The 22,403-nt window shown below is 43.2% G+C and overlaps 1 protein-coding gene across 1 annotated transcript in view; it reads right to left on the bottom strand.

Annotated features, from left to right (window-relative positions):
• LOC115107194 (SH3 and multiple ankyrin repeat domains protein 1-like) overlaps positions 1-8,990 on the bottom strand; it is a 39,578-nt gene extending 30,588 nt beyond the window's left edge. The window contains 3 exon segments of the mRNA XM_065007975.1: positions 1,230-1,433; positions 8,466-8,568; positions 8,611-8,990. Of these exon segments, the coding sequence (XP_064864047.1) occupies positions 1,230-1,433; positions 8,466-8,568; positions 8,611-8,990 (687 nt within the window).
• Between the last annotated feature and the right edge of the window lie 13,413 nt (positions 8,991-22,403).

Genomic DNA, 22,403 nt, shown 5'->3' with positions numbered 1-22,403 from the left:
AATTAGATGTCCTAACCGACTTGCCAAAACTATAGTTTGTTAACAAGAAATTTGTGGAGTGGTTGAAAAATGAGTTTTAATGACTCCAACCTAAGTGTATGTAAACTTCCGACTTCAACTTTACATACTGTAGGTGTACAGAGGCCCATTATCAGCAACCATCACTCCTGTGTTCCAATGGCACGTTGTGTTAGCTAATCCAAGTTCATTATTTTGAAAGGGTAATTGATCATTAGAAAACCCTTTTGCAATTATGTTAGCCAGCTCCTAGCACAGTTAGCACACATAGTACCCGCAAAACACCAGTCTCAACGTCAACAGTGAAGAGGCGACTACGGGATGCTGGCCTTCTAGGCAGTTCCTCTGTCCAGTGTCTGGGTTCTTTTGCCATCTTAATATTTTATTTTTATTGGCCAGTCGGAGATATGGCTTTTTCTTTGCAACTCTACATGGAAGGCCAGCATTCCGGAGTCGCCTCATCACTGTTGACATTGAGACTGGTGTTTTGCGGGTACTATTTAATGAAGCTGCCAGTTGAGGACTTGTGAGGCGTCTGTTTCTCAAACTTGACACTCTAATGTATTTGTCCTCTTGCGCAGTTGTGCACCGGGGCCTCCCACTCGTCTTTCTATTCTGGTTAGAGCCAGTTTGCACTGTTCTGTGAAGGGAGTAGTACACAGCGCTGTACGAGATCTTCAGTTTCTTGGCAATTTCTCGCATGGAATAGCCTTCATTTCTCAGAAAAATAATAAACTGACGAGTTTCAGAAGAAAGGTCTTTGTTTCTGCCCATTTTGAGCCTGTAAACGAACCCACACATGCTGATGCTCCAGATACTCAATTAGTCTAAAGATGGCCAGTTTAATTACTTATTTAATTCAGAACAACTGTTTTCAACTGTGCTAACATAATTGCAAAAGGGTTTTCTAATGATATATTAGCGTTTTAAAATTATAAACTTGGATTAGCTAACACAACGTGCCATTGGAACACAGGAGTGATGGTTGCTGACAATGGGCCTCTGTACGCCTATGTAGATATTCCATTAAACAAATCAGCCATTTCCAGCTACAATAGTCATTTACAACATTAACAATGTCTACACTGTATTTCAGATCAATTTGATGTTATTCAAAAACAAGTACATTTTGTAAGTGACCCCAAACTTTGGAACGGTAGTGTATTATTAGTGCATCACTCTCTAACATCCAGTGTCTCCCATCAAAATACCTCCAGGTAAGGCACCCCTTTCTCAAAGGACTGTGGGTAGTCTCGGAGGCAGCGCTCCTCCTCCAGGAACATGGCGTCTCGTCCCTCTCCGGCGGGCTGGAAGAGGCCATAGTTGTAGATGTCCCACAGTGGCTCGCTCAGCGAACAGACGACCTGCTGCTTGGCACTCCACACCGTGAAGTCAGGGTCAAACTGCAGACACCTCTGACAGAGGGAGGAGATGAGAGACGAGAGGGCACAGTGGACAGTTAATAGGTATGAAAATCACGAGTGTATTCTTTTCAAGGTGGTGTGCATGTGTGTGTGTGCATGTGTGTGCGTGCATGCGTGAGTGTTGGATGGAAGCAAGGATTGGGGCATAGTGAGTTCTACATTTTAAATGCCATTTGATTTGACTGAAAGGTGTATAATTAGCTTGACATACAATTTGTGATCCAAATCTAAAGCATCATGGCAGTTAATTATTCATAACATGGTGACATTTTAGCAACAAGGCTGTATTAACGGCATGTGATTGACAAGAGTTTGTTTTAAAAGTAGACGTAGAAAGTACTTTATGGAAATTCGTTTCACCTTTCTATCAATGGCCTTTTACTGGTCCCATTGAAAACGGACAATTATCATGTTTACTCTACTTGAAATGAACAAATAATCTAACTGATCTAGCACACTAACTACTGAGCATCAAATGTGCTCATTCGCTGCAAAGCCACCGATTCGCTATCACCATTCTGACTCATTTGTATACAAATGAAAGGTGTGTAAATGATTAATCAGTCGCCATGTCTATTAACTGTGTCTATTAACAAGACTCAAGACACACAATGAGAGCCAATAATTACTAGGACCCAGAGTACAACACTCACTCTGTCAACTAAACCAATTATCTGCCTTAGCCATAACCTTAGACCTGCATTGCAATCAATGGAAGACAGAGATTTTCTTCATAGACTTCTTTAGAGGATAAAGCGCGTTCCCCCCACGTATGTCTGTGTTTGATACATTAGAGGCTTTCTGGTCACAATGGACAATGTCTTTGATGTTTTTATATGCATCTGGTAACTTTGCATTAATTTGATTTTAGGCTGATGTTTGTGGAGTATATTTCCATATTATTATTTTTTTGGGGGGGGGGACAACATTTTCTATAGTTTTCTCCCCTTCTGTCTATCCGTTTGATACTGTAGCCAACAGCACATGGCGAGATCATTAGAGGAGCAATGTACCCGTTGCCATAGCGATGCCGTCCCTTGGAGGAAATACCCGAGTATGTGTGTCTGTGTGTCTGTGTGTGAGAGAGACGTGTGTATGCAAGACGTATGGTGTGTGTGTGTTGGTGTGTGATTCCTGGGAGAGAGCGGAACTTCAGAAAGTATTCACACCCCTTGACTTTTTCCACATTTTGCTATGTTACAGCCTGGATTGAACATTTATTAAATATAAATGGTTTGTCACTGGTTTACACACAATAATGTCAAAGTGGAATTACTGTTATTCAAAATTAAAAGCTGAAATGTCAATAAGTATTCAACCCATTGTTATGGCAAGCCTACATAATTTCAGGAGTCAAAATATGCTTAACAAGTCACATAATAAGTTGCATGGACTCATTCACTGTGCAAAGACAGTGTGTACCCTCTTAATGGGGGACGGGACAGGGGGAAGGGGGACGGGGGTGCATTGAATAACACGTTCATTAATGGCAAAAAAAGACAAACAATTAATCACCAGGAATAAGGTTTTGAAGTGTCTGTCCTGTATCTAGTCTAGTAGATATAGACTACCAGTAAAAGGTTTGGACACACCCTACTCAAGGGTTTTTCTTCATTTTTTACTATTTTCTACATTATACAATAATAGTGAAGACATCCAATCTATGAAATAACACAGATGGAATCACGTAGTAACCAAAAAAAGTGTTAAACAAATCAACATATACTTTCTACAAAGCTCAAAAAAATAAAGGGAACACTTAAACAACACAATGTAACTCCAAGTCAATCACACTTCTGTGAAATCAAACTGTCCACTTAGGAAGCAACAATGATTGACAATACATTTCACATGCTGTTGTGCAAATGGAATAGACAACAGGTGGAAATTATAGGCAATTAGCAAGACACCCCCAATAAAGGAGTGGTTCTGCAGGTGGTGACCACAGACCACTTCTCAGTTCCTATGCTTCCTGGCTGATGTTTTGGTCACTTTTGAATGCTGGCGGTGCTTTCACTCTAGTGGTAGCATGAGACGGAGTCTACAACCCACACAAGTGGCTCAGGTAGTGCAGCTCATCCAGGATGGCACATCAATGCGAGCTGTGGCAAGAAGGTTTGCTGTGTCTGTCAGTGTAGTGTCCAGAGCATGGAGGCGCTACCAGGAGACAGGCCAGTACATCAGGAGACGTGGAGGAGGCCGTAGGAGGGCAACAACCCAGCAGCAGGACCGCTACCTCCGCCTTTGTGCAAGGAGGAGCAGGAGGAGCACTGCCAGAGCCCTGCAAAATTACCTCCAGCAGGCCACAAATGTGCATGTGTCTGCTCAAACGGTCAGAAACAGACTCCGTGAGGGTGGTATGAGGGCCCGACGTCCACAGGTGGGGGTTGTGCTTACAGCCCAACACCGTGCAGGACGTTTGGCATTTGCCAGAGAACACCAAGATTGGCAAATTCGCCACTGGCGCCCTGTGCTCTTCACAGATGAAAGCAGGTTCACACTGAGCACATGTGACAGACGTGACAGAGTCTGGAGACGCCATGGAGAACGTTCTGCTGCCTGCAACATCCTCCAGCATGACCGGTTTGGCGATGGGTCAGTCATGGTGTGGGGTGGCATTTCTTTGGGGGGCCGCACAGCCCTCCATGTGTTCGCCAGAGGTAGCCTGACTGCCATTAGGTACTGAGATGAGATCCTCAGACCCCTTGTGAGACCATATGCTGGTGCTGTTGGCCCTGGGTTCCTCCTAATGCAAGACAATGCTAGACCTCATGTAGCTGGAGTGTGTCAGCAGTTCCTGCAAGAGGAAGGCATTGATGCTATGGACTGGCCCGCCCGTTCCCCAGACCTGAATCCAATTGAGCACATCTGGGACATCATGTCTCGCTCCATCCACCAACACCACATTGCACCACAGACTGTCCAGGAGTTGGCGGATGCTTTAGTCCAGGTCTGGGAGGAGATCCCTCAGGAGACCATCCGTCACCTCATCAGGAGCATGCCCAGGCGTTGTAGGGAGGTCATACAGGCACGTGGAGGCCACACACACTACTGAGCCTCATTTTGACTTGTTTTAAGGACATGACATCAAAGTTGGATCAGCCTATGGTGTGGTTTTCCACTTTAATTTTGAGTGTGACTCCAAATCCAGACCTCCATGGGTTGATACATTTGATTTCCATTGATCATTTTTGTGTGATTTTGTTGTCAGCACATTCAACTATGTAAAGAAAAAAATATTTAATAAGAATATTTCATTCATTCAGATCTAGGATGTGTTATTTTAGTGTTCCCTTAATTTTTTTGAGCAGTGTATTTCAGATTCTTCAAAATAGCCAACCTTTGCATTGATGACAGCTTTGCACACTCTTGGCATGCTCTCAACCAGCTTCATGAGGAATGCTGTTCCAACAGCCTTGAAGAAGTTCCCACATATGCTGAGCACTTGTTGGCTGCTTTTCCTTCACTCTGCATTCCAACTCATCCCAACCCATCTCAATTGGGTTGAGGTTGGGTGATTCTGTAGGCAGCATCATGCTGTGGGGATGTTTTTCAGCGGCTGGGAGACTAGAGACTCAGGATTCACCTTCCAACAGGACAATGACCCTAAGCATACAGCCAAAACAACGCAGGAATTGCTTCGGGACAAGTCTCTGAATGTTCTTGAGTGGTCCAGCCAGAGCCCGGACATGAACCCTGTGTAGCGACGCTCCCCATCCGACCTGACAGAGCTTGACAGGATCTGCAGAGAAGAATGGGAGAAACTCCCCAAATACAGGTCTGCCAAGCTTATAGCGTCATACCCAAGAAGAATCGAGGCTGTAATCGCTGCCAAAGGTGCTTCAACGAAGTACTGAGTCTGAGGTCTGAATACTTATGTAAATGTGATATTTAAGTTTCAGATTTGTTAAAAATGTGCAAACATTTCTAAAAACCTGTTTTTGTGGTATTGTGTGTAGATTAATGAGGGGGAATTTAAAAAAAATCAATTTTAGAATAAGGCTGTAACGTAACAAAATGTGGAAAAAGTGAAGGGGTCTGAATAGTTTCCAAATGCACTTTATATATGTGTGACACTTCCACCCTATCATTCTGTTGTTTCTGACAGGGCTCTTCTGGGATGCTCTCAGCAGCTATCCTCATTGCATTCAATAAAGTGGGGCAAAAAAGTATTTAGTCAGCCACCAATTGTGAAAGTTCTCCCACTTAAAAAGACGAGAGAGGCCTGTAATTTTCATCATAGGTACACTTCAACTATGACAGACAAAATGAGAAAAAAAATTCCAGAAAATCACATTTTAGGATTTTTAATAAATTAATTTGCAAATTATGGTGGAAAATAAGCATTTGGTCAATAACAAAAGTTTATCTCAATACTTTGTTATATACCCTTTGTTGGCAATGACAGAGGTCAAAAGTTTTCTGTAAGTCTTGACAAGGTTTTCACACACTGTTGCTGGTATTTTGGCCCATTCCTCCATGCAGATCTCCTCTAGAGCAGTGATGTTTTGGGGCTATTGCTGGGCAACACGGACTTTCAACTCCCTCCAAAGATTTTCTATGGGGTTGAGATCTGGAGACTGGCTAGGCCACTCCAGGACCTTGAAATGCTTCTTACGAAGCCACTCCTTTGTTGCCCGGGCGGTGTGTTTGGGATCATTGTCATGCTGAAAGACCCAGCCACGTTTAATCTTCAATGCCCTTGCTGATGGAAGGAGGTTTTCACTCAAAATCTCACGATACATGGCCCCATTCATTCTTTCCTTTGCACGGATCAGTCATCCTGGTCCCTTTGCAGAGAAACAGCCCCAAAGCATGATGTTTCCACCCCCATGCTTCACAGTAGGTATGGTGTTCTTTGGATGCAACTCAGCATTCTTTGTCCTCCAAACACGACGAGTTGAGCTTTTACCAAAAAGTTATATTTTGGTTTCATCTGACCATATGACATTCTCCCAATCTTCTTCTGGATCATCCAAATGCTCTCTAGTAAACTAACTTCAGACGGGCCTGGGCATGTACTGGCTTAAGCAGGGGGACACGTCTGGCACTGCAGGATTTGAGTCCCTGGCGGTGTAGTGTGTTACTGATGGTAGGCTTTGTTACTTTGGTCCCAGCTCTCTGCAGGTCATTCACTAGGTCCCCCCGTGTGGTTCTGGGATTTTTGCTCACCGTTCTTGTGACCATTTTGACCCCACGGGGTGAGATCTTGCGTGGAGCCCCAGATCGAGGGAGATTATCAGTGATCTTGTATGTCTTCCATTTCCTAATAATTGCTCCCACAGTTGGTTTCTTCAAACCAAGCTGCTTACCTATTGCAGCTGCAGTCTTCCCAGCCTGGTGCAGGTCTACAATTTTGTTTCTGGTGTCCTTTGACAGCTCTTTGGTCTTGGCCATATTGGAGTTTGGAGTGTGACTGTTTGAGGTTGTGGACAGGTGTCTTTTATACTGATAACAAGTTCAAACAGGTGCCATTAATACAGGTAATGAGTGGAGGACAGAGGAGCATCTTAAAGAAGAAGTTACAGGTCTGTGAGATCCTGAAATCTTGCTTGTTTGTAGGTGAACAAATACTTATTTTCAACCATAATTTGCAAATAAATTCATAAAAAATCCTACAATGTGATTTTCTTTTCTCATTTTGTCTGTCATAGTTGAAGTGTACCTATGATGAAAATTACAGGCCTCTCTCATCTTTTTAAGTGGGAGAACTTGCACAATTGTTGGCTAACTAAATACTTTTTTGCCCCACCGTATATCATCGTTCAAACATTCACTACTGAGAGATTTATCAATGTACAGAGATGTGTGTTGTAGTGTTGGGGGAAAAAAATTGATAGAGTTACATATTGGGATATTATTTTTGGTGATATATCATAATATTATTGTTGACAATATCGCAATAATATTTGTGCGCTAGTCGGCTGTACCTGCACCAAAACTCCAGTATTTTTCCTTCAAAGTTTGTTCTCCATCTTCTTTTTAAGTAGTGAGACAATTTGTTTTCAGCACCTTTATTTCCATGACTGATCAAAACAAATGTTCTCATGGGCTCACTCTTGTCCCCCTGCAGCAGACATATGGTGAGCAATATGTTTGGAACATTGATTCGCAATAAAATCGCAGTATCGAATTGCAATACATGTCATATCGGCACCAAAGTATCGTGATAATATCGTAACGTGAGGTCCCTGGGAATTCTCATCCCAAGTATGTTGTTTGTGACCTTTTGACCTATTCATGCCTCTTTTTGTCTCCCTCTCTAACATCCTGTGCTTCTCTCTCTCTCTCCTTCTCTTTCAGCCTCCACTCAACTTCATTTCCTCATTCGCTCCATCTCATTTTGAACAATTCTATTTCCTGTGCGAGGTACTTTAAGTTGTTTGTTGGGGTGGGTAGTGGGTAGTCTAGGATGCCCCGTGGGTGACGGTGCTTTAAGACCAAGACACCAAATGCCCTCTTTTGTGTTCACGCCCTCCTCAAACTCATTAAAACTCTATTAGATAATTAGCAATTACTGTTCTATTGAGGGCAGATCAGCTGACATGTAGAACAGTTGGGAATGTTCTGGGAATTGGAGTACGGAGAAGAGTCATAACGGGGGAGGGGTTAACAAAGGGTACTCATTCTCATCTGAAATGCCGCTGCAGTATGGAGCAAGGGGGTTGGCCAACTCTCACCCACAATCACACCTATCTATGCAGTACAGAGAAAGCGTCTATCGCTTCAAATCATTGCTAACTTCATTGAGAAGTGAGAACACTGTCAATTGCTTTGGATTATTAAGTGAGCCGTGTTTAGCACTTGCATGTAGCCTAACCTGAGTCAAGTCTCTGTTCTTCATAGATTCATAACCCATGTGAGAGAGATGGTTGTTCTGAATGTAGTAGGGTTCCCCTCAGGATTGATCTCTGGCCTGGGCTTGGCTGTTACACTGTCTGTATCCAATGATAGTAATGTGAGAAGAATATAATAACAGCTTGACATAATTGTACTTAGCAGTACCATGAAACATGCACCTACTGTCTGTTTGATGTCAGGGATTCCAATGCGGAACACCATCATGGTCAGGTGAGTGTCCTCTATGGGCGCCACTGTGGTCATACTCCGCTCCATGTGAGCGCGTCTCTTCTGGGTCTGAGTGGACGGGGCCGGGGCCGGGTGATACTGCTGCTGATTGGCTGGGATGAGATGGTGTTGCTGCTTTTGGGGAGCCTGATTGGATGTATAGGGGATGCCTCTATTTCTTGGATTGGCTGGCCTCAGTGTCCGGTCTCCTCTCTGTCTTCCAACCACAATGGCCGAGGGTTTACCTCCCTCCCATTTACCTTCGCGTGATTGTCTGCCTCCCTTTATCTCCATCTCCTCGAGCCCTTCTATCCCTCCATTCTCCTTCTCTCTACCCTCCCCCTTTCTGTTCTCTCGTCCCTGCTCCTCTTCCTCTTCCTCATCCTCCCCATACTTGTCGTCCTCCCCGGGATAGTAGTGTTTGCTATTCCCCAGCATTCTTCGCTGTGCAGGGTCACTGCAGAGAAGGCCAGGTGACATTGCTGTCGTGGCAACGTGACATGGCTGTCCCGTGCGACATTGTCTTCACCCCCAAAAACATGCTGTGGAGGAGAGAGGGACGTAAAGGGTTAAACAAATGACTAATTAACACATTGACTGACAACACTCAAATCAACACACTTCTCGAACTGCGAGAAAATAAATGAACTTGTAAAATGTAAAGCATTTGGTATTAACAGTAGCGTAGGCATATGCGATAGAAGCAATAACTCATTGGTGACATTGGCTTCTCGCATAGCCTAGGTGAATGAGTGCTGGTCCACATTTTACATTTTGCTGTCGGGAATACATGGGGGAATAGAGCTGATGAAAGACGGCCTATATATAAACTCTATGAATATTTGCAGGTTCATTGCAGGAGAGAGAGGACAGGCAGTTTAGTATTGAGCATGGTCAAAAGCTTTGTGCTTTGTTTTTTTAATGGTCATAGTCCCATTGTTTTCTCTAGTGAAACTAACAGCAAGTTGCCCAGTTTAATAATACTGTCCTTCCACGAGCATTTGGCTGGGAAATCCCTCCATATGCTTTTTGCTGGTTTCACTATGCAGTGTAGTCTGGCTACAGGGCCTGCCATCATGCAGATCTTGGATCTTGTCCAAAAAAAAAAAACGTCTTAACGATGGTGGATGAAGTTGGGATTCCCTACTGCCCTATTGGCAGTTTTGAGGTCGGAATTGAAAATGAAAGCGGTGAGCCCCACATACTGTAGATGTGAATCTGTAGACTCAAATGAACAGACGGAGCTCAATGAAACATCCCATGATGCCACAGGGACAGCTTTCATTTTAGACTAGTAGCAGGCAAACTAACACAGAAAGGGCCGCTTCTGGAAAGCTCATGATGCTTTGAGAATTACAGACGTGGAAAAAAAAAGCACAGACACATCACTCACATAGGTTTACATGGCAAACATGATAGATATGTTCTCGGGTTTTCAACCAGTGTTTGTGTTCGTACCACTCAATGACAGTATGCTGGAGGTATGTTTGATGCATGCAGATCAATAGGGTCTGTCCATGTCTCAGTACCCAGAAGGCAAACAGGAAGCATACCCATTGAATAGCTGCTGTGTAAAGAGGATGGGGAACCGAGGATTGAGCACGGTGGGAAAGTGATCCCCAAGGAGCCAGTGAGTGACGGGGATGGCCACTTCACCCTGAGCAACTGTCTGTCAAAGGAAGTGAGGCGGGCAGGACAGAGAGATGAGCCGGCCGGCTGGAGAATGGTGAAGAAGGAAACGTGTCTCTACCCACTTCAGTAAACACACATAATATACATTATATCAATGAAAATCGCTTAGAAACTATGCATCAACACATGTAAAAGGAACTGCAGGGAACCACCTATGAAATGGACAAAGCTACCATTCGTCCTACACTCTAGTTGTTATTGGCGGCATTAGAGTCGACATTCCCTAACCACGCCTCACATTGATGGTGATGGCGTCTATAATTCCCACGTTGGTAAACCGCAGCATGTTAAATGCTTAGAATATTTTAGGAGGTTGCCACCGCCATGAAATGAACAAGGAGGGACGGAGATAGGCTGATTTATGTACATTGTCTCGTTAATTATTGAAGAACTTGGGAGTCTGCACTGGAGGAGAGAAGAGAAAGTCAGACAGAAGGCAGACAGACAGGCCAATAGAGTGCCAAAGAGCTAACTCATTGGGGAGGGAAAGAGAGAGAGAGTGAGATGTATACTGCATAAAGCAGAGTAATCAGATTGAGGGAGAAATAGAGAGTGAGAACAATTGGGCGGTTGGAAGGGTGATGAGAGAAAGTTGAAGAGAGCACTGAGAGGAAAAAGTAGGATACAAGCGAAAGTGACTGTGTGAGGAGCGATGAGAGGAAGAACTCATTGGCAAACAAGGAGTGGAAGAGATGGTACTGGAAATAGGCCTAGATCACAAGTTTGAGCAAAATTTACAATCACAATAGGTACTGAAGCCTCATGAACCTCCCAATAAAAGGATAAAACTCTTATGATTTCAAAAACTGAATACATCACACTTATTGGCTTGCTCTGCATGACCAATTGAACATGGAGGGCCCCCAAATGAATTAAAAACAGTGAGAGCTCAGCACCATCTGACGACTGTGTTTTTGAAAGGCTGCTGAAGTTGGCGAGAGAGGCTGCCAAGGGGAAAATTGAATGATCCGAAAATCAGGGCCTAAAGCTCACAGGTTGGAACTCTGATTAGCACCATAAACCCTTGTGGAAACCCGGAGAAAGGGTTTGGGGCACAAACAGTGCCTTTAACAGGGATATGGGGAACAGAACACATGGGTTCACTGAGGTGTGTAGCCAAGGGGAGGGAGAAGGAGTTGAACATAAGAGGAGGATCAGAGGAGGATTAATCATGATAACGAGGAATAAGATGAATTGCCCTCCTTCAGGGCCCAGGAAGCAAAGATGGCTGGATGGATTTGGGGAAAGTTTCCATCATATATTTTCCTTCCATTTTTCTTTTCATCTTCACGTTGGAACATAGTATCTAGAGCTCATCACTTGTGCATCTTGCAACAAAGTCACAATGACTTTGGGCTGGCATTGATGTCTAACCACCCTCAGTAGCTGTGTAAACAATCATAGACTCAACAAGACATGATACTGTATACAGTGCATTCGGAAAGAATTCAGACCCCTTCACTTTTTCCAAATTTTGTTACGTTACAGCCTTATTCTAAAATGGATGAAATATTTTTTTCCCTCATCAATCTGCACACCATAGCCCAGACTGACAAAGCAAAAACTGTTTTTTAGAATTTTTGCAAATTTATTATGAATCAAAAGCTGAAATAACACATTTACATAAATGTTGACACCCTTCACTCAGTACTTTGTTGAAGCACCTTTGACAGCGATTACAGCCTCAATTCATCTTGGAAAAAACTCTACAAGCTTGGCACACCTGTATTTGGGGAGTTGATCCCATTCTTCTCTGCGAATCCTCTCAAGGTCTGTCAGGATGGATGGGGAGCATCGCTGCACAGCTATTTCCAGGTGTCTCCAGAAATGTTAGATCAGGTTCAAGTCCGGACTCTGGCTGGACCACTCAAGGACATTCAGAGACTTGTCCCGAAGCCATTCCTGCGTTGTTTTGGCTGTGTGCTTAGGGTCATTGTCCTGTTGGAGGGTGAACCTTCGCCCCAGTCCGAGGTCCTGAGCTCTCTGGAGCAGGTTTTCATCAAGGATCTCTCTGTACTTTGCTCCGTTAATCTTTTATTTGATACTGACTAGTCTCCCAGTACCTGCCACTGAAAAACATCTCCACAGCATGACGCTGCCACAAACTATGCTTCACCATAGAGATGGTGCCAGGTTTCCTCCAGATGTGACGCTTGGCATTCAGGCCAAGAGTTCAATCTTGGTTTCATCAGACCAGAGAATCTTGTTTCTCATGGTCTGAGAGTCCTTTAGGTGCCTTTTGGCAAACTCCAAGTGGGTTGTCATGTGCCTTTTACTGAGGAGTGGCCGATTGGTGGATTTCTGCAGAGATGGTTGTCCTTCTGGACGGTTCTCCCATCGCCACAGAGGAACTCTGGAGCTCTGTCAGTGTGACCATCGGGTTCTTGGTCACCTCCCTGACCAAGGCCCTTCTCACCAGATTGCTCAGTTTGGTTGGGCAGCCAGCTCCAGGAAGTCTTGGTGGTTTAAAACTTCTTCCATTTAAGAATGATAGGGGCCGCTGTGTTCTTGGGGACATTAAATGCTGCAGACATTTTTTGGTACCCTTCCCCAGATCTGTGCCTAGGACACAATCCTATCTTAGAGCTCTATGTAGAATTTCTTCAACCTCTTGGCTTGGTTTTTACTCTGACGTGCACTGTCAAATGTGGGACCATATATAGACAGGTGTGTGCCTTTCCAATTCATGTCCAACCAATTGAATTTACCACAGGTGGATTACAATCAAGTTGTAGAAACATCTCAAGGATGATCAATGGAAACAACAAGCACCTGAACTCAATTTCGAGTCTCATAGCAAAGGGTTTGAATACTTATGTAAATAAGGTAAATAATTGTTGCTGTTTTTTTACACCATTTTAAGTTATATCCAATTGGTAGTTACGGTCATGTCCCATCGCTGCACTCCTGTACTGACTCGGGAGAAGCAAAGGTCGAGAGCCCTGCATCCTCCGAAACACAACCCAGCCAAGCCGCACTGCCTCTTGACACAATGCCCGCTTAACCAAGGAAGCCAGTCGCACCAATGTGGCGGAGGAAGCACAGTACACCTGGCGACTGTGTCAGTGTGCATGAGCCCGCCCCGACACAGGAGTCGCTAGAGCGCGATGGGACAAGGAAATCCCGGCCGGCCAAACCCTCCCCTAACCCAGACAACGCTGGGCCAATTGTGCATCACCTCGTGGGTCTCCCGGTTGCGGCCGGCTGCGACACAGCCCGGTATCGAACCAGGATCTGTAGTAACGCAGTGAAGAGGCGAAACAGACGCCTCACAAGTCCTCAACTGGCAGCTTTATTAAATAATACCTGCAAACACCAGTCTCAACGTCAACAGTGAAGAGGAGACTCTGGGATGCTGGCCTTCTAGGTAGAGTTTCAAAGAAAAAGGCATATCTCAGACTGGCCAATAAAAATAAAAGATTAAGATGGGCAAAAGAACACTGCACAGAGGAACGCTACCTAGAAGGCCAGCATCCCGGAGTCGCCTCTTCACTGTTGACGTTGAGACTGGTGTTTGCAGGTATTATTTAATAAAGCTGCCAGTTGAGGACTTGTGAGGCGTCTGTTTCTCAAACTAGACACTCTAATGTACTTGTCCTCTTTCTCAGTTGTGCACCGGGGCCTCCCACTCATCTTTCTATTCTGGTTAGAGCCAGTTTGCGCTGTTCTGTGAAGGGAGTAGTACACAGCGCTGTACGAGAGCTTCAGTGTTTTGGCAATTTCTCGCGTGGAATAACCTTTATTTCTCAGAACAAGAATAGACTGACGAGTTTCAGAAGAAAGGTAATTGTTTCTGGCCAGTTTGAGCCTGTAATCGAACCCACAAATGCTGAAGCTCCAGAAACTCAACTAGTCTAAAGAAGGTCAGTTTTATTGCTTCTTCAATCGGTAGTGTATCTAAATATACAGTTGAATCGAACCCACAAATGCTGAAGCTCCAGAAACTCAACTAGTCTAAAGAAGGTCAGTTTTATTGCTTCTTCAATCGGTAGTGTATCTAAATATACAGTTGAAATCAGAAGTTTACGTACAACTTAGCCAAATACATTTAAACTAATTTTCCCAATTCCTGACATTTAATCCTAGTAAATATTCACTGTCTTAGGTCAGTTAGGATCACCACTTAATTTTAAGAAGGTGAAATGTCAGAATAATAGTAGAGAGAATGATTTATTTCAGCTTATATTTCTTTCATAACATTCCCAGTTGGTCAGAAGTTTACATACACTCAATTAGTGTCTGGTAGCATTGCCTTTAAATTTCATAACTTGGGTCAAACGTTTTGGGTAGCCTTCCACAAGCTTCCCACAATAAGTTGGGTGAATTTTGGCCCATTCCTCCTGACAGAGCTGGTGTAACTGAGTCAGGTTTGTAGGCCCCCTTGCTTGCACACCTTTTCAGTTCTGCCCACAAATTTTCCATAGGATTGAGGTTAGGGCTTTGTGATGGCCACTCCAATACCTTGACTTTGTTGTCCTTAAACCATTTTGCCATAACTTTGGAAGTATGCTTTTGGAAGACCCATTTGTGACCAAGCTTTAACTACCTGACTGATATCTTGAGATGTTGCTTCAATATATCCACATAATTTCCCCCCCTTATGATGCCATCTATTTTGTGAAGTGCACCAGTCCCTCCTGCAGCAAAGCACCCCCACAACATGATGCTGCCTCCCCCCCTGATTCACTGTTGGGATGGTGTTCTTCGGCTTGCAAGCCTCCCCCTTTTTCCTCCAAACATAACGATGGTCATTATGGCCAAACAGTTCTATTTTTGTTTCATCAGACCAGAGGACATTTCTCCAAAAAGTACGATCTTTGTCACCATATGCAGTTGCAAACCGTAGTCTGGCTTTTTTTATGGCGGTTTTGGAGTAGTGGATTCTTCCTTGCTGAGCGGCCTTTCAGGTTATGTCGATATAGGACTCGTTTTACTGTGGCTATCGATACTTTTGTACCCGTTTTCTCCAGCATCTTCACAAGGTCCTTTGCTGTTGTTCTGGGATTGATTTGCACTTTTCGCACCAAAGTACGTTCATCTCTAGGAGACAGAACGCGTCTCATTCCTGAGCAGTAGGACGGCTGTGTGGTCCCATGGTGTTTATACTTGCTTACTATTGTTTGTACAGATGAAAGTGGTGCCTTCAGGTGTTTGGAAATTGCTCCCATCCACAGGTACACCTCCAATTGACTCAAATGATGTCAATAAGGCTATCAGAAGCTTCTAAAGCCATGATATCATTTTCTGGAATTTTCCAAGCTGTTTAAATGCACAGTCATCTTAGTGTATGTAAACTTCTGACCAACTGGAATTGTGATACAGTGAATTATAAGTGAAATAATCTGTCTGTAAACAATTGTTGGAAAAATTACTTGTGCCATGCACAAAGTAGATGTCCTAACCGACTTGCCAAAACTATAGTTTGTTAACAAGAAATTTGTGGAGTGGTTGAAAAATGAGTTTTAATGACTCCAACATATGTGTATGTAAACTTCCGACTTCAACTGTATGTTGGCAAAATACATCCCTGACCGTTCTCACTGCAAAAAAAAGCTGCAGATTAGGAGCAGCGAACGGAGGAGTGGGTTTCTGTGTCTGTGTGTCAACATGCAGCGGGCAGCCAAGTCTGCTGTCACTCAGTCAGAATGTGCATTAGTTTAATCTACCCTTGCCCCATTTATTAGATATTATGCACATTGATAGCAAACATCCTCCCCATGTGATTTATCATAGTAGTCGGAAGCAGCAATCTAAATGACCAGACCGAAAAAACATGCGAGGAAAAGTGATTGGGTGAAATGATGAAGCGAGTAGATGGAGAAATACAGCTTCACTCTATCCAATCAGAGCAGCAGGATCAACGTACTAGCCCATTGAGTTATTTAGACCACATATGACTGACTTGAAGACAGTACAGAATGGTTTAGAAACTCTGTGACTGACTGACATGAGAAATATGCTAGCTGCCACCTGAAAATATATATTTTTTCACAGATAATTACAGAACATACTCGGATCATAATCGTATCCAGAAAATTGCCCATATCCGTTACGATACTTGTTTTGTCTGACTATTCGGCACACCCCTATATGAAAGTGAACTGTGTTTGCGTGTGATCAGTGGTGGATTCATTCCGGCGATTCTGTTGAAAAACTTTCTTAAACGGAAGCAAATGGAACCAAGCGAAAATGAACATAACTGAATTTGTCCAATAGGAACTCTCGTTTGCAAGTGTTGGGATAATGATTACACCCTAGATCAGCTAGATGCAGGCAGGATTGCGCAAGGCTGAATTGAATGTGTTGATGTCTGTCGCCTTGATTACTCAAATTTCTCTCGACCCGTGTACCCACATTGTAAACTTTCATTCATAGGTTAGGTTGTAGCAACCTCACGATAGGTATAGGAAAAATGTGAGTATCATGTAGTTGCCTAAACCTATCGATGTTACATTGAGCTGGGGGAATGGAATATGAATGACAGTTATCCAATATGCTGTAAGAGAAAAAAATATGTGTCCTCCCTCATCTTAAACAGCACCAAGCACTATTGCGCAAAATGCTGTATCATATGAAGCAAAATGCATCATACACGCTGTATTTCTGTATTTTGAATGTTCTATGTATTGAAAACTTGATAGGTGGCATGCAAAAATATTTTGGGACTATATCAATGATGGACTAATTAAACAAATACCAAAAGATCGTTTTGGGGTGGAATTTTCCTTTAAAAGGCACAGCATTCCACTCTCTTTCACACTCGCTCTCTCCTCTCCCTCGCTCTCTATCTCTATGTAGGACAGAGCGTGAGAATAGATATATTTTCAGTGCATTGGTCCCCAGAAACTAGAATAGGAGAGTATCCAAGGAACAGATTGTCCCACTTTTACGTCCTGTTGAAAGTGGAGCGGCCAAGTTCTGTCCTCCATATCCCTCTCTTTCACTGGGTCTTCATCCTTCTACCTCTTTCACACTGCTAGTCCCCTCTGTTTAGACATGGGACAGTTAGGGATGTGCTGTAGCCTAGGTCTATTACAAATATAGAGAGACTGACGGAATAAACACTTTTAATGAGACAGGGGGCGTTGATAAATTGTATGGGAGGTACTGTACCTATGAGTGGGTCATTGGCCATCGAAGTGGGGAGTGGTCAGAGTTATCAGAGCTCTGACGTAGATAGTTACTCCCATGAGAGAAGATGAGGAGGAAGAGCTACAGTCTCTAGTGAAAGTCTACACAGCTCTTGCATAGTCCTCACATATGGCTGCGTTATATATATATATTTTTTTATCTCAAAACTGAATACATTGGATCTTTTTCCTACCGATCTACACAAACTACTCAACATTGTCAAAGTTAAAGAAAATTATAGATCATTTTTCAAATTAATAACTAACTTTAAAAAACATATGTCTTCACAACCGAGAATTTATATTTGGTGGAAGCACATTTGGCAGCCATTACAGCTGTGAATAATTTTGAATAATATTCTACCAACTTTGCAAAACTCTTAGGGCAATATTTATCCATTGTTTTTGTCAAAATTGCTCAAGCTCAGTAAATTTGGTTGGGAGTTCATTGATGGGCAGCCATATTCTAACTGTCTCAGATTTCAAGCAAATTTAAGTCAGGATTGTGGCTGGAACACTCAGGAAAACTCAACACCTCTTGGAAAAGCCATCTGACATTAAATTGTGTAATTGTCCCAGTGATAAATTAAAACTCTATCCCAGGGTTTTCAGAAGACTGAGGTGGGTTTTCCTCTAACATTTTACCAGGTCTTTGCTCCTTTCATATTTATTTTGATCCTGACAAACTCCCCAGTCCCTGCAGGTGACAAGCATACCCATAACATGATGTGCCACTGCAATAGTTGTTTTACATTTAAATTTAAAACAGCAAAATGTAAAGATTGTGCAAGGGGTGTGTAGACTTTCACTAGGCACTGTAAGCTTCAGTGGATCATTTCCAGGCCACAAACACTCCTTGAGGCCATGTTGTATGCTAGCTACGTTTCTAACTACTGTTTTATAACAAACTGAGGCAACACTTGATGCAAAAATTCAAGGTGAGACAGTGAACTATCTAAAATGTATACATTTTCAGATTTTGCAGGTAAATACAATTAAATGTCTGTCAAAAATAAATGTATGGTGCCTTAAAAATGTACTTTAAATCAGATAAGAACAAATAATAGTATAATTCAGCATCCTCAACAATGATTCTCTTACCCTAATTTCATGGGGAAATGAAATTCAAACAGCTATTCAAACAGACATTATATCTAATAATTAATTAAGTGCTTGATTACACTATTTGGTAAACAATTCCCAACTCTTTGATCTACACTTAAGCCTCCCCATCCAACAACTTCCCTTCACAAAGGGTCATCCTTTTTCTGGAAACATCTAGCCATCCCCCAAGGTTACAGATGGGCTGACAACGTTTCAAACAGACAGCTTGGAATCACACTAATAGACAGCTATCACACTCATCTGTGCTGAGTCTAGCTAGAAAGCAGCTAAGGTGACAGACCACTCAATCCGGGCTAGGCTGGCGGTGGTCTGGTGCATATCAAAAGTGGGCTCTCTTTCCCCACCAGACTGGGTGTAAATGGGTCAGGTGGAATGTGTGTTGAGGGCCTTGCCTGCCTGGGATAGGCTATACTTGGTGGGGAGGGTGGGGAGCCTACTGTGCAGAGCACATTTTAGCTCTAATGTCCCCAATGCTATTTTTGAAAGCTCCCTTTCTACCGGAATGTAATTCTTTGGTTTTCAAGCTGGTAAATGTATTGCATTTACAATTAACTTTTAAATAAGACGCATGGTACAAATCTTGCTAAAGTGTTGGTCCCATGTTTCATGAGCTGAAATAAAAGATCCCAGACATTTTCCATATGCACAAAAAGCTTATTTCTCAGTTTACGTCCCTGTAAGTGAACATTTCTCCTTTGCCAAGATAATCCATCAGAGACCCTGGGTTCGCGCCCAGGCTCTGTCGTAACCGGCCGCGACCGGGAGGTCCGTGGGGCGACGCACAATTGGCCTAGCGTCGTCCGGGTTAGGGAGGGCTTGGCCGGTAGGGATATCTTTGTCTCATCGCGCACCAGCGACTCCTGTGGCGGGCTGGGCGCAGTGCACGCTAACCAAGGTTGCCAGGTGCACGGTGTTTCCTCCGACACATTGGTGCGGCTGGCTTCCAGGTTGGATGCGTGCTGTGTTAAGAAGCAGTGTGGCTTGGTTGGGTTGTGTATCAGAGGACGCATGACTTTCAACCTTAGTCTCTCCCGAGCCCGTACGGGAGTTGTAGCGATGAGACAAGATAGTAGCTACTAAAACAAAACACAATGCCACAGATATCTCAAGTTTTGAGGGAGCGTGCAACTGCAGGAATGTCCACCAGAGCTGTTACCAGATAATTGAATGCTAATTTCACAACCATAAGCCGCCTCCAAAGTCCTTTTAGAGAACTTGGCAGTACCTCCACCCAGCTTCACAACCACAGACCATATGTAACCACGCCAGCCCAGGACCTCCACATCCGGCTTCTTCACCTGCGGGATCGTCTGAGACCAGCCACCAGCTGTTGAAACTGAGGAGTATTTCTGTCTGTAATAAGCCCTTTTGTGGGGAAGAACTCATTCTGATTGGCTGGGACTGGCTCCCCAGTGGGTAGGCCTGACTCCCAATTAGGTGGGCCTATGCCCTCCCAGGCCCACCCATGATTGCGTTTATATTTTTGTTCAGTATAGTAACATTGTGCAGACTGCAGACTCTGTATGAGTTAGACTTCTGCAGATCTTATTACCAACACAATCCCGTCATCAAATGTTTCCTCAAGAATTTAGATTAATGACTCAATCTCTGGGGCTTTCCATTTGGAAAGCCCCAGAGATTGTGGGTGGGGGAGGGCAGTATATGGGGGATTCAAGGGAATAACAAACATGCTGTTAAATTAATATAGTACCAATTCATTGTTTTAACACCTATTTCCAATGTGAGGTGGCTGTCCCAAACCCTGACCCCTAAACTTCATGTTTGAAAATAAAGCAATTCATTATTTTAGTAATTTTTTAACAGTATTATTTTAATAGAACATCTTGAGTTGTTCATTTATAACATTGACATGTACTGATCTAAATAGTAGGTCTGTTCATTTTAAAACATCTTTCAAAAAAAGGTGTTCCCACCTTCTGATGTCACTACCGAATCACACACATTAAAAGACTATAGAATATCTGCCTTAAGCCGTATCCCTACAAATATCACCAGGTGATGGGAAAGCACCCCTACCCAGCATGGCCAAATGGAGTAGTCTGTCTGCAAACATTTTGGAGAAAATGAGTGAGCAAGTCAGTAAATTATGTATTTTTAAAAAGTGTCACAATATAACATCTAATATACGGTTTTGGGACTAAAATATGTTTGCTTGGACGTACACTATCATTCAAAAGTTTGGGGTCACTTAGAAATGTCCTTGTTTTTGAAAGAAAAGCCATTTTTTTTTGTCCATTGAAATAACGTCAAATTGATCAAAAATACAGTGTAGACATTGTTAATGTTGTAAATCCCGGCTTCTGGTATGTGCGGTCATTGTGGGGACGACGTTGTCAATACACTTACAGTGCCTTCAGAAAGTATTCATACCCCTTGAGTTATTCCACATTTTGTTGTGTTACAACCTGAATTCAAAATGGATAATAAAATAATATAACAATATTTACCCTACAATACTCCATAATGAGCCCATAATGACAAAGTGAAAACATCTTTGGAAATGTATTGAACATTTTAAACAGAAATATCTAATTTCCATAAGTATTCACACCCCAATACATGTCAGAATCATCTTTGACATTTACAGCTGTGAGAGTTTCTGTGTAAATAGATGGCTTCATGAAGAAGGAAAATTATGTGGATATATTGAAGCAACATCAAGACATCAGTCAGGAAGTTAAAGCTCGTCACAAATGGGTCATCCAAATGGACAATGACCCCAAGCATACTTCCAAAGTTGTGGCAATTGTCCGTAAAGCTCCGAGACAGGATTGTGTCGAGGCACAGGGTAGCAAAACATTTCTGCAGCATTGAAAGTCCCCAAGAACACAGTTGCCACCACCATTCTTAAATGGAAGAAGAAGTTTGGAACCACCTATACTCGTCCTAGAGCTGGCCATCCGGCCAAATTGAGCAATCGGGGGAGAAGGGCAGTGGTCACTCTAACAGAGCTCCAGAGTTCCTCTGATGTGGACAAACTTCCAGAAAGACAACCTTTTCTGCAGCACTCCACCAATTAGGCCTTTACGGTAGAGTGGCCAGACAGAAGCCACACCTCAGTAAAAGGCACATGACAGCCCACTTGGAGTTTGCCAAAAGCACCTAAAGGACTCTCAGACCAGGAGAAACAAGATTCTCTGGTCTGATGAAACCAAGATTGAAGTCTTTGGCCTGAAGAACAAGTGTCACATCTGGAGGAAACCAGGCACCGCACATCACCTTGCCAATACCATGCCTGCGCTGAAGGATGGTGGTGGCAGCATCATGCTGTGGGGATGTTTTTCAGTGGCAGGGACTGGGAGACTAGTTAGGATCAAGGGAAAGATGAACAGAGCAAAGTACAGAGAGATCCTTGATGAAAACCTGCTCCATAGCGCTCAGGACCTCAGACTTGGGCAAAGGCTCACGTTCCAACAGGACAACGATCCTAAGCACACAGCCAAAACAACACAGGAGTGGCTTCAGGACAACTGTCTGAATGTCCTTGAGTGGCCCAGCTAGAGCCCGGACTTGAACCCAATCAAACATCTCTGTAGAGACTAAAAATAGCTGTGCAGCAACACTCCCCATCCAACCTGACAGAGCTTGAGAGGATCTGCAGAGAAGAATGGGAGAAACTCCCCAAATACAGGTGTGCCAAGCTTGTAGCGTCATACCCAAAAATACTCAAGTCTGTAATCGCTGCCAAAGGTCCTTCAACAAAGTACTGAGTATAGGGTCTGAATACTTATGTACATGTGATATTTCAGTTTTTTATTTTTAAGACATTTGCAAAAAATTGAAAAACTTGTTTTAGCTTTGTCATTATGGGGTATTGTGTGTAGATTAATGAGGATACAAATCTATTTAATCAATTTTATAATAAAGCTGTAACGGAACAAAATTTGGAATAAGTGAAGGGGTTTGAATACTTTCCCGAATGCAC

The sequence above is a fragment of the Oncorhynchus nerka genome, linkage group LG23, assembly GCF_034236695.1.
Source record: "Oncorhynchus nerka isolate Pitt River linkage group LG23, Oner_Uvic_2.0, whole genome shotgun sequence".
Taxonomy (NCBI): domain Eukaryota; kingdom Metazoa; phylum Chordata; class Actinopteri; order Salmoniformes; family Salmonidae; genus Oncorhynchus; species Oncorhynchus nerka.
This window is presented reverse-complemented; position numbering and strand designations above follow the sequence as displayed.